Source organism: Salmo trutta, chromosome 1 (assembly GCF_901001165.1).
Source record: "Salmo trutta chromosome 1, fSalTru1.1, whole genome shotgun sequence".
NCBI classification, from domain to species: Eukaryota; Metazoa; Chordata; class Actinopteri; order Salmoniformes; family Salmonidae; genus Salmo; species Salmo trutta.
In genome coordinates, this window is record NC_042957.1 from 30284583 (window position 1) to 30297485 (window position 12903).

General features: G+C 41.8%; 1 protein-coding gene and 1 long non-coding RNA gene across 14 annotated transcripts in view; one reads left to right on the forward strand and one right to left on the reverse strand.

Moving 5' to 3' along the window:
• Positions 1 to 8097, forward strand: part of epb41l2 (erythrocyte membrane protein band 4.1 like 2) — a 90956-nt gene extending 82859 nt beyond the window's left edge. For 12 of the 13 annotated variants that reach the window (XM_029752576.1, XM_029752557.1, XM_029752540.1 and 9 more), the window contains 5 exons: positions 950 to 1078; positions 1157 to 1255; positions 2799 to 2879; positions 3681 to 3796; positions 6977 to 8097. In XM_029752576.1, the coding sequence (XP_029608436.1) occupies positions 950 to 1078; positions 1157 to 1255; positions 2799 to 2879; positions 3681 to 3788 (417 nt within the window). In that variant the 3' untranslated portion in view covers positions 3789 to 3796; positions 6977 to 8097. The remainder of the gene's footprint in view (positions 1 to 949; positions 1079 to 1156; positions 1256 to 2798; positions 2880 to 3680; positions 3797 to 6976) is intronic. The other variant, XM_029752621.1, reaches the window with a different exon arrangement.
• Positions 8098 to 8788: 691 nt separating this feature from the next.
• Positions 8789 to 9918, reverse strand: LOC115193733 (uncharacterized). Its single transcript, XR_003878224.1, has 2 exons — positions 9684 to 9918; positions 8789 to 9191 (listed from the first exon to the last, which is right to left on the reverse strand). It is a non-coding gene; the product is annotated as an uncharacterized LOC115193733 (long non-coding RNA).
• Between the last annotated feature and the right edge of the window lie 2985 nt (positions 9919 to 12903).

The following is a 12903-nucleotide window of genomic DNA, read 5'->3' on the forward strand; positions in this document are numbered from 1 at the left end:
TGTCCGTGCTTCTGTCGCTCAGCACCTGAGCGCCACAGCAACGGAAGGCTGAAGGCCTTTCACCTGCACAGCGGTCGCTTGGGCTAATTTTCGCTAAAGGAAGTTAAATGATAAGTGATAATCGTAAGAAGTAATGGCTAACATCTCCCAAGCAGCACCTTCCGTTGTGCATCTGTGCCAAAGCTCTGCCCTACTCTACTGTGGATCTGTCCCCCAGACTACTTCACTGTAATCATCGCCACCTCTCAGTCCACCACGTTTCTGTTGGTGTTTTGTTTTTACTTTACATTATACATACTGTGAGCACGTATACATACATATACACTATACATATGTGTGTGTCGGCCCTGGTCCCTGTGTTTGTGAACGCACTGGCAGAGATGGCGCTGAGAATTGCGTGGGAGTGGAGGCGTTGTTGTTGTTGTGTGTGTGTGTTACAGCATGTGAAGTGTGTCCCCTTCCCTGTATTGGGTCTTTATTTGGTTAAGTTCTTGGTTGAGATGAGTCACTGGCATTAATTGGGTTTTGTCTCTGCCGTGACGGTCTTCAAGGACTCGTCCTCCCAACCACTTACTTAAATGTCACGCCGTTCATTTGTGGGAAAGTCAATGCATGTCTATATCGTGTTGTGCTGTTGGTCGCCTGTGGCAAAGATCAAAGCAAAAATGCATTGTACCGTTACATCGGAGTTCCAAAAACCTCTATTATTTGCTTCGTTTGCTCCATTTTGCATTTTCAGTTGGTAACTTCGCTTGCATGCGCTTGGTTGCATGGTTACACCAAAGACATTGTCGTTTATAGTTCTGTGCATTTTTGTAACGTTCATTTGCAGCCCGTGCATGAGTTCTGTTCCTACTTCTGTAGAGGCTGTGCTGTGTTTGCCTTTGCCCTTGGTATATGTGAAGTGTGTGTCTCTGTCGTGACTCTCTCTCCCCCTACCCCCCCCCAGCCACCCGTGGTGAAGACCGAGATGGTGACCATCTCAGACACGTTTGCGGCCCAGAAGACCGAGATTGCCACTAAGGAGGTTCCCATCGTGCACACCGAGACAAAGACCATCACGTACGAGGCTGCACAGGTAGGCCCGCTACCACTAAACGGCTAGTGTTCAGACGGGTGGTATGACGCTCTAACTGGCTCCGTGTGTGTTCTCCAGCTGGACGGCAGCGGAGACGGCGAACCAGGCGTTCTCATGACGGCCCAAACCATTACCTCGGAGTCACTGTGCACCACCACCACCACACACATCACCAAGGTAACTACACGTCACCACAGTGACCCCACGCGTCACCGTGGTAACCGCGCAGCCGCACACTTCGCCGTGGCAGCCGCACGCTTCGCCGTGGCAACCGCACACTTTGTCATGGTAACCTCAAAGCCACATCCATCACCAAGGTAACAGCCCAGCTCTCCCTGGTCTATTGTGTAAACGCCATGGTATGTAGGCTGTGGACTCTGTGGCAGGGAGGATTGGATTCCCATCTGGCAGCATTATTCTGTGTAATCTGTGTGCAAATGTAGAGCAGCCTGCTCTGTAGTCTGTGTTGATGCTTGGGGCTGTGACTGGCACCTACCCAGCCTAGGCAGAATTCCTCTGTTGTGACTTGGTGCAGACTCATAGATGCCAAACCCCAGGCCAAGTTTGTGTGCCGCACCTGGCTTCAACAGACCCCAAACATCAGTGGACAGTGTTGCTAGCTGACTGCTGAAGAATTCTGATTTTCCTCTACTCCGATGTGCCCTTATGCAAGGGTTAAGTGCCTTACATAAGGGCAAATCGACAAATGTTTACCGTCAACTCGGGGTTTCGAACCAGCAACCTTTCAGTTACTTGCCCAACGCCCTTAATCGCTAGGCTACCTTGCTGCCCATTCAAGTCTTACCTTAACATTATAATTATTTCACAATACTGATGACGGTTCAGCTCTTAGAGAGATGTGTATATATATTGAGGCAGCTTATTCTAATGCTTAGGCTATCCTCTGCACTAAATCGAATATTGGCTACATAATTGTGCATGTTAGGCCTACACATCATGAAATTGAGAAATTACAGACAGTAGCCTACAATTAGCTAAATAGAACTCAATTGATTGAACATTAAATGTTTTTCAATATTATTGAAATACAGTACCAGTCAAAAGTTTGGACACCTACTCATTCAAGGGTATTCTTGTTTTTTATTATTTTCTACATTGTAGAATATTAGTGAAGACATCAAAACTATGAAATAACACATATGGAATCATGTAATAACCAAAAAAGGGTTAAACAAATCCAAATATATTTTAGATTCTTAAAAGTAGCCACCCTTTGCCTTGATATAGGCCTTATGTAGCCTAGACTGTATATATATTTTAATGCAGTCATCTCCGTTTTAATTTGAACCATTTTTACCCTTTGCTTGTTTGTAACAATTGCAAAGACTTTGTATTTGTAGTTAACTTCGTTCTGAAGTTATCAGCGGTCACACACACAGAGAGAGAGAGAGAGAGAAACATCTTGATTATGTGTTTAGAAGAGATCTATCTATAAAGTGGCGCAGAAGGGCAAAAAAGCATTTAACAAGGCACTTAGCTGTTCTGGTTTGACGCAGTCGGTAAATAACAAGCATTTTCAAGTGCAACTTTAGTAACGATGGTTTTGGGAAACAGTTCTGAGATTTAACGATGCTCCTACAATGGTTCTAACGATGAACTGAGCTTTAAGATGCTTTTGGGAAACCGGGGCCTGAAGGATTTGTTGTTTTACTCGTACAGTATGTCTGTGCACTTATCCTGAACATCTGGCTGTTTGCAGACATTAAAAGGCGGTCTCTCAGAAACCAGGATCGAGAAGCGCATTGTCATCACCGGAGACTCGGACATCGACCACGATCAGGTGAGCGTCAGTCAGTCACACCAATCAGACACGTCCTCTGGTGGGACCAATTACACAGTACACCACAACAGCTTGTATTACTGAATGGAGGATGTCGGCTTATTACACATCTGTCAAAATGTTTCCAACATTTTATACTTATGGAAATATGATATGAGAATGTACCATACTACAGACTGAGGTCAAGCGCTCATAATATGTTCAGTTAAGTGGTGTATCTAAGAGAATATATTATTGGCCATTTTAGCAAGAATGAGAATTCAATGTGGTGGCCCAGTATCTCTGGTGTCTGCTCCTTTAGACTAGAAATGGCAATAAGAAGAGGACTTAAGTGTTTTCAATCAATGTCTCAGCTGAAAGAGATGCATCGATCCCTGTGAAAAGACCTCGCTCTCTGATTTAAAGTGGCTAGAGTCTTTTACCTCCGTATGAGAGCTCATCTGGTCATTAAACCAAAGAGTACAGCAGACCGATACACTCCACACAAAGAGGTCCCTAAAGAACTCACAACAACATATGTTTCCACAGTAGAAGTTCTTCCCAAACCCCAAAGGCACAAGCATGGGCAGATATCCAAGCCATGCTTTCCATTCCTCCCCCCACCCTCCCATCCTTTGTCTTCATTTTATGTTTTGCTGTTTTTTTGTTGTTGTCGCTGCTGCATTTCTCATCTGTATCCATAGCGCCTCCATTTTGTTTGTTTGTTTTCTGTTCCTTTGTTCTCCTTTATTTCCGTTAATGCCATCGTCTCCCTTTCCTTTTGGGTGTGTTGTTGCCGTGGCATGTTACCACCCCGGGTAGGCCTTGGCCCAGGCTATAAAGGAAGCCAAAGAGCAGCACCCTGACATGTCAGTGACTCGGGTGGTGGTCCACAAAGAGACAGAGCTGGCAGAGGAGGGCGAGGACTGAGGCGCCAGGTAAGGAACAGAAGCCACCAGGAGGCCCAGGGGTGTGGTGATTAGGAGGTTTATAAGGTTAAGTGGTAAAGGTTAGTCCCTCTCTGCTAGGATTCTACAGTGGCCCTTCTAGTCCAAACCGACAGCACATCACAGGCATCAGCCGGAAATAAGTCCCCCACAGGGTGGAACTGACTGTCTCCTTGTCTTTTTTGAGTTCTCCATCTTTTCTCTTAACTCCCCGTTTGCTCTGTCTGCACTTATGACTGAGCTACTTTTGGATGAATTGTAAAGTTCATACAAAATGTCAGCAAACCAAACATCTGCAGATGTGTCACTTTTTCTGGTCAAAATGTTTTGTTTCACTGGCTTTACTAACCTCGTGACGTTACTATCTGTATTCTAACATGCACAGTACTGGCAGACTGTGGAAGCACACTCTCCACCAGACAGATGACCCCTCATACACACAGGAAGAGCAGATTAATGACAATGGTAATTCATTGGTGTAATGGAGGAGAAGAGAAAACAAATATTCCCTGTAGGTTGCTAGCGTGAAAGCCCTTCGCAATAGCTCTTTCAACAGTCACTCGACCTTGTCAACCCCTGGAGTTGGAACCATTCCAATCCATTGAAGTCTCATGAAGCTTGGATCAAGCCCAGAGAATTGTCTTGAATACACCTCAGTCATAAATCAGTATCTATGGGCCCATCAAATAGGAGCCAGAAATGGATTCACACAATAGGATCAAATGTACCCACAGCAAGGCAGAGGCTCATAGACAATTGTTAAATATAGTCGATTCAGGGGTGCTTGGTGGATAATATTCCTTGATTACTTTGGTATTACTCTGTCCAACCAACTCATTGCTCTGCCTACACCCTGCCCATTTAGCGGTATGTCCATTGGTGGTTTGCTCAGACCGTCATGGCAGTCGTCCGATGCACAGGAACTTGTTTACATTACAGTTAAGCTATTGCTTAAAATCCATCTCCATGCAGAGCCTGCTCTGCACTTCAGAAATACAATGTGCTAAATGTATTTCCACCACTTCAGAGGAGGACCCGATAGACCTCCGGCCTGAGCCAACCCTTCCCGCTTGTTAGTTCTGTCATCCTCTCCAGTTATGAATTTGGGGGGAAATAAGCATGACTGCAGCGGCTGCTGAGAATAGAATGGCGCTTTGATTGGTGTAGCAGCGTATTTACCCTTCAGTGAGAATTTTGTGGTCGTTCTTGTCAGATCATCAAGTGCTTTTGTCTTGTCTACCTACAGAGCCTTCAGAAAGTATTCACACCCCTTGACTTTGTGTTACAAATTGGGATGAAAATAGATTTTTTTTGGAAACTATTTACACAAAATACTCTGTCAAAGTGGACAAAAAAAACGTGATTCAACCAAAGTATTCAACCCCTGAGTCAATACATTTTAGAATTACCTTTGGCAGCGATTACAGCTGAGTTTTTCTGAGTAAGTCTCTAAGAGCTTTACACACTTGAATTGTGCAACATTTGCCCATTATTATTTTCAAAATTCTTCAAGCTATGTCAAATCGGTTGTTGATCATTGCTAGAAAAACATTTCCAGGTCTTGCCATACATTTTCAAGCAGATTTAAGTGAAAACTGTAACTCAGCCACTCAGGAACATACACTGTCTTCTTGGTATAAGCAACTCCAGTGTAGATTTGGCCATATGTTTTAGGTTATTGTCCTGCTGAAAGGTGAATTCATCTCCCAGTGTCTGGTGGAAAGCAGACTGAACCAGGTTTTCCTGTATGATTTTGCATGTGCTTAGCTCCATTCCATATGGGGTTTTTTTGCCTGGAAAAACTCCTCAGTTCTTAACGATCACAAGCATACCCATAACATGATGCAGCCACCACTATGCTTGAAAATATGGAGTGGTACTCAGTAATGTGTTATTGGATTTGCCCTAAACATAACACTTTGTATTCAGGACAAAAAGTTAATTGCTTTGCCATATGTTTTGCAGTATTACTTTTTAGTGCCTTGTTGCAAACAGGATGCATGTTTTGGAATATTTGTATTCTGTACAGGCTTCCTTCTTTTCACTCTGTCAATTAGGTTATTATTGTGAAGTAACTACAATGTTGTTGATCCATCCTCAGTTTCTCCTATCACAGCCATTAAACTCTAACTGTTTTAAAGTCACCATTGGCCTCATGGTGAAATCCCTGAGTGGTTTCCTTCCTCTCCGACAACTGAGTTAGGAAGGTCGCCTGTATCTTTATAGTGACTGGGTGTATTGATACACCATCCAAAGTGTAATTGATAACGTCACCATGCTCAAAGGGATATTCCACGTCTGCTTTTTATATTTTTTTTGTCCTCTACCAAATGGTGCCCGTCTTTGTGAGGCATTGGAAAACCTCCCTGGTTTTTATGGTTGAATCTGTGTTTTAAATTCACTGCTCGACTGATGGTCTTTACAGATAATTGTATGTGTGGGGTACAGAGATGAGGTAGTCATTCACAAATCATGTTAAACACTTATTGCACACAGGGGGAGTCCATCCAACTTGTGTGACATGCTAAGAAAATCTTTATTCTTGAACCTATTTAAGCTTGCCATAACAAAGGGGTTGAATACGTATTGACTCAAGACATTTCAGAAAAAACGTAATTCCATTTTGACATTGTGTGTAGGCTGGTGACAAAAAAAAGTAAATTGAATCCATTTTAAATCCAGGCTGTAACACAACAAAATGAGGAAAAAGTGGAGGGGTGTGAATACTTTCTGAAGGAACTGTACCTGGCAGGACGTGAGAGATGCCTCGCTCATCAAAAGACTTTGAAACAGACGCTGGAGTACTACCTGGTTTTGGTTTTGCGTTAGGGACATGGTGTCTTTTAATCCCATTCAGCTAGTATGTAATGAGAATCCAATTTCTGCTGTATTAGCTCTTTAGCTCAAGGCGATTCAGCCACTTTCGCCGAAGCAGATTAAATCTTCCTAATTAAATTAGAAGAGCAAAAAATAGCAGATATGATCAACTGTATAATACACTGTTAATCAGTGCAAGGCAGTTGCATTACCATACCAAGTTATTTTAGGTGATTTTGATTAAATCTCCAGACACGTTGAACCTTTATCTGTTAAATTACTCCAGTTGGTGGTACTCAACACTCCTTCATGTTGAATAGAATATTCAGTCCTTCAATTCTTTCTCTTTCGCAGAGCTGAGAGCCTGTGAAGTTCATACTTGGATGTTTGAGAACCTCCTGTCATCTCCCAAACCGAGAGTCAACCTGGTGGGAAGACTGTCGGACAACCCCGAGGCTGAACTCCTGTGTTTCATTGCACATGTTCCTTTTTTATCACTCAGAAGAAAACCACTTAGCTAACATTTGTAGCGTGTTTAAATTGTTTTGTGCTTTTTGCAAAAATAAGAAAAAATTCTGCCATTATTAGAACCAGACAGGATTTATCAAGTTGTCATTTTTATTGTTGAGTAGTATTCACATTCCTAGTATGTACAGACGGGTAATGTTATGAGAAAGTCATTTCAATATCTATCTTCCTGTATTCATGCAGTTGCAGGTGGACAGGTATTAAGACTAAGTGGGTATATTAGCTTTGGGTCTGGTCTTGTTCCATGTTGTCTTAGAGTCAAATGTTTATCAGTTTTTGGGAAAAAGGAAGAACAGCAAATTGTATTTAATTGGGTGAGTTTCCAGGGGACTAGCAAAGGACGAAGCACTGTGTCATTTTGTACATTGCACTACAGTGCCAACACATGTTCTTCTCTATGCAGTCATAACAAAAACATTCCATTAAAGGGCAGGTGCTTTTCCTCTATCTCCCTCAGAAAAACCACAACAAAATTTAAATTTAAAAAATCATAACACTTAGGCAGCTTGGAAACTTTTGCTTTTCCATAACTTTCTGGCATCATTAATCAGAAATATATTTGTAGAAACATATATTTTTTGCTATCTTTTAAACTTTTTTTGTCCATCAGTAAACTGATTTAGATGTTGAGGTGTTTTTTTTTTTGCCCCTTCTTAAATATTTTTAATATATTTCAGAGGTTTTTTGACAACTAAAAGAAATACACAAAATTCCCACTTTTTTTTATCTTTTACCTGTAGATAAAGAAGATGGCTGCCCTTAGCTCTCTCTGCAATCTGACCAACCTCACTAAACCCAATGACGGTGTCAATTTGCTATTTGGGCCTAGTGTATAGCAAATAATCTTTAGATTTTTAGCAGCTTTAAAATGTTGTCTCCCCCTTCTCCCCCACAGCCACCCCACCCTCTGTGTAACACTGTTGAAATAAAATGTTGTTATTCTCTGATTGGATGAGTTTGGTTCCTTTTTACCAGTGTTAGGGAGTAGTGAACTACATGTAGTTCAGCTAGTAATTTAACTACATTTTGCAGTAGCTTGGTGGTAGTTGAACTAAATTAAAATCTAGTTAGTGTTTTCAGTAGTTAATAACTTTTTTTGCAATGAAGCTATCTACTGACACTACACACTAGAAAATATGCACTGTACAAAAAGAAAAGTTGTTTAGACAGTAACTTACTGGCAGCCAAAAAAAGGAACAGTTTTTTACCGTACTGTATTTTTGATTTACCGTAAAGCACCTCTTACTGTAAAGGCTTATTTGCATATTTTCCAGAGTGCCTTGCCTTTCGAATTAATTGTAGAGTTACCACCCATGACTGTATTTGTTAGTGACAGAGACATGGTTGTTGCATTCAATGTTCAGTCTTTTGGCCTTCACCCAGTGAGATCCTAAGTGAATATGTTATCATAAAAATACATGGGAAGTCTATGGGTATCTGCTAGCATCCTAGCAACTTCCTTAAAACTACACGCAGAGACATGGAAATGGTATCCACAAGTTAATCTGACTCTGGGGAAGTAGATAAAGGGCCTCAGTACCAAAACACTGAAGTATCCCTTTAACAAAAAGTGTATTGTGGACTTCTCAATTTCTTAACCTTTTCAACCATAAGGAAATATTCTGAAAATAACTTGAATCATTCTTAGAAAGAATTTAATACTGATGGTACAATAAACACTAATTGCAGCAATAAAAAATGCACTTTGTCTCTGCATTCCAACAGCTTGTTAACCGTCATTTGGAATTTCCATATTGGTTGTTGCTTCACTCCATGGCTTAGCTCGTGTTTTATCCATGATCTGTTGGTGGATAGTCCTCAGTACTTGTATTCAGCATCTCCATCCACTGTACACTGTTCTGTTTGCAAATGAGTTCTCAGAGGGCTGTACTGTATCCAGCAGGGCAATATCCACACAGTTCCCCTTCTTAGGTGTACATTCTCCCCCCAGCCCGTCCTCTCTGCCTGGGTGATGTGGTTCTGTTGCGTTGCCTGGAGGCCATGTCCCTGGGGTAAGGTGCTGCAGACAACTCTGCCTCTACTGAGATAAAGAAAGAATATAGTCAGTCTGTCTCTTTGTGTGCGTGTGTGGTCACATCTCTGTCTACAGCCAGCAGGGTTTGAAAGCTGTGAGGTCTGAGCCCAGCTGAGAGGCAGAGCTCCATCAGTAATACTATCAATAATGAAGAAGTTGAGAAAATAATGACCAGTGACTAAGCCTTTAGGTCAGCTCCACACTAAGAAGCTTTCCAATGACTGTTACGGTTCTCTCAGACAGGGTGAACTGTTCTCAAAATTGTTTTTGTTTTTTAAGTAGTGATTTTTCTATGCTAATGCAGCTGTAATATGCATGTCAAATCATACCAGGTTTACATGGGCTAGTTGTCCAATAGCAATATGCAACAAGTAGTATGTTACAAACAAGTAAGAAGTTATAGATATTGACTATTTTTGTCTCATCGAATTGTATATTGTCAAAAATCATTAATTTGTTTGCTGTTATGACAGACGAAGCAGAGTGCAGTTAAGTTACCTTCCTTCAGCTTCCAATTCAGGTAAACCATGATCTGTATCAACAGCAGAGTGACAGGCAGGAAGACCCCAACCCACAGCAGCCATCCGGGGACCTCCCTGAGAACCTCTCTTAGAAACAACACCAAGCTGGACATACTGATGGTGGTAACCGGTGAGACTGAGGCCTTTGGCTCTGTGACACTCTGCTGTAGTAATACCACTGGTGATTTGGACTTTGTGCGGTTGTTTAAACAACCCTGTGATTACTAAGTGGATTTACTGCTGCCTAGTTAATAGTTTACCCAGCCCGGGACCTAAGCTAGGGGGCCAATCCAGACGTGAGCCCCTGTTACCCTGTTCAGACATCATAAACATACAGAGTCCTCGCCACTTTGGATAGTTAGCATTTCTCTGAGATTTGATGGAAACATCTAGTCTGTTGAAGCAGATATTTGAGAGATTTGTATTGGCCAAACAGAGATTTTGAGTGAAGCTGTTTGAAAGGTTATCTGTGTGAATGTCTATTGACTGGTTGGTTTAGTTTAGCATTGTGACATAAAATAGATTCGACTGGGCTATTATACTGACCTCTGAATGTATGGTTGTGGAAGTCTGTACTTAATCAGAATACAATCGAAATCTGAATTGATAAAATCATTGCTATCTGTCTTACAAAAAATCCCTGAAGTATTTTAGTTTGTTCAATTATAGGATTTATAAGACTTACTTATTACGAACAGGCGACGTTCCTCAACTTTCATTATTGGCACGATAAGCACCGTTTCCTTCGAAACAGGCTTTGCTCTCAACTGCGATAGTTCAGCTATCGAATACTGTCAATGTGCGTTGTGTGTTTCTTGAATAAGAATAACCGAAAGTTCCCTGCTATGATTACAGAAGAGATGTACAACACTTAATGAGCAACTCTGAACCCAAAATACTCCCCCCAAGGGATTGCGTTTCATTTTTCAAGGGTTCAAGATTACAACCAAATGTTCTGTTTAGAAAAAAAATTGTTGGCTCCTTCGTCTGGCCTAGTAATGTTAATTTGTTTGCCATTCAAGGTAAGGTTATTCATATGAGCCATTGGGATACTACGATTAAAAAGCAATTATCTCAATCGTCTCAATGTCAAGGCCATTTCTGAGGCTTTCTCCTGTTTTTGTAGTTTCTTAGTGCCTTGTTCATTTGAATACTGTGATATTTGAGAAATCCATAAAATAAATCTTTGATCTGCCACAGTTTTGTCTAATCAATCCCTAGAAACTCCCGTCACTGTCTCAGCCATCAAATGGTGAGCGAGCCACTTTGACTCCTAATGACGAATACCAACCATCTGGATCAATGCATTGGAATGTATCCTTCTCCCTTTGATCATGGGCTTATTTTGGCTACCAAGACGCTTTGCCAGGCTTCGTGGTTTCATGGGGATTTCTGTAACAATTGCGGAATGTTTTCTCCCATCTCTGGCTCGTGTCCTGGAGAGGGACTATACTTAATATCACACACTGGTGCTTATTTAATGCGTACAGCGGTACAGTAGGCTTTTCAATGGCATTCGGCATTGTATGTGGCTTTTCTATGTGTCCTAGATATTGCTGCATCTTCATAATAGTAAAAGAGAAATCACCATAGAATGTGATTATATCTCCACCTTTAACGTGGCTTTAGACTGCACATAACCCCACAGCCCTTTATAGCTCAGCTCCAAAGAGAGAGAGAGAGGGAGACCGAGAGAGAGCTGTGTGTGAAATCCAACTACATGTGCACGGAGTCACTGTCTGGACGAGTGGAGCCTTCATAATGGAATCCGCCGCGTGTCTCTTTACTTTGGGCGACTCAGCCCTACTACTTCACTGGATTTAGTCACGTCTGACATTTTCCACAGCTTGCTCGCGTCCCATTACATAAGTACACTAACTGGGGTTTTGAATGGGTATCGTTGTTCGTGAGGGTTCGTAGGCTTAAGTCGTGTGTTTTAGGCTGGGTTTTGAAAGATGGTAAGGGCCAGGGTGTGTTGCTTTTAAATAAATATTCTTCTTGGCCTCCACGGTGCTCTATAGTTCATAAGAATACAGTGCCACAAACTACTCGATTTTTCATTCTGAGTCTACTAACATGTCATTACGATTAATCAGTGATTCAAACAAAGTGTCGCGAGCGCTAAAAATAGCTCAACAGTCAGTCTATTAAAAAGATAGACTATTAGTCCTTAATGATGGTGATGAAAAGTTCAAACGCTGCCGCAAAACACAAGCAACTCATCAGAGCACGTAATTACCTAGCCCCAACCCAGAGCAGACGTATTTAATTAGGCTGTCATGTTTAGACTTCCTCAGACTTTAGTAGCTACTAAACCATGATTGATCTTATGTTTGTAGGGAGAGGCCACAGTAAGTAGATGTCTCCCCTACAGTGATCAGGTCTGGGCCTACTCTCGTTGCCTAACCACCACACTTTGCACTCGAGGGAGGGTAGAACGCATCAAAACGTGCATCCTTCTGGATCCAGTCACATGCCTGTCAACTGTATCGACGCTCACTGGACGAGACGTAAGGGTGGGGACTCTAATAGTGGGATTAATCAAGGCTAAATTGGTCATTGGCGTTTTCATTACTTGTTGATGATGACAGTCATGGGCAGCGTACTGTATAGTCGCCGTATTTTCTCTTCTTGGTAGATGAGCATATAACATTAATCTGTATGCTAGTCAGACTAGAAGAGCATTTCTGGCGTTTTGTTATGTATCTATCCAGAGTTGCCAATGTGTTAAATGCCACTACACTTAATTTGAGGCCGGCTGACAATTTTTTTTTAGTCGCCATCACTCAGCATCATCCCAAGGTTATTTTAGTTTTCAAGATCAGTCTGTCATTTCTCACTCACATATATATTCCAGCTATTGATTCTGCTCCTCCGAAAAGATGGATTAGAATGAAAACCCGCCTGGGGTGTGTGAGTTGTTTGACCACTGTATTGTCCATAGTGAATGTAGGACTGCTGTCTACAGCATGTCTGTACTGTAGGGATGAGATGGTCTTAACCTTTCACCTGAACCCGCTCCCTGACCAGCCCACCCACATGGATCTGCTGGAACGTAATTTACTGTATGAACAGATTGCTTTCTGTTTTCTACACATCAATCAATCTCCGTTGATCCCATTCCACACCATAAAGCTTCTTCAATGTTAAATCTTTCATACTACTAATATATACATTATGTACTTGTTCCTTCCTGT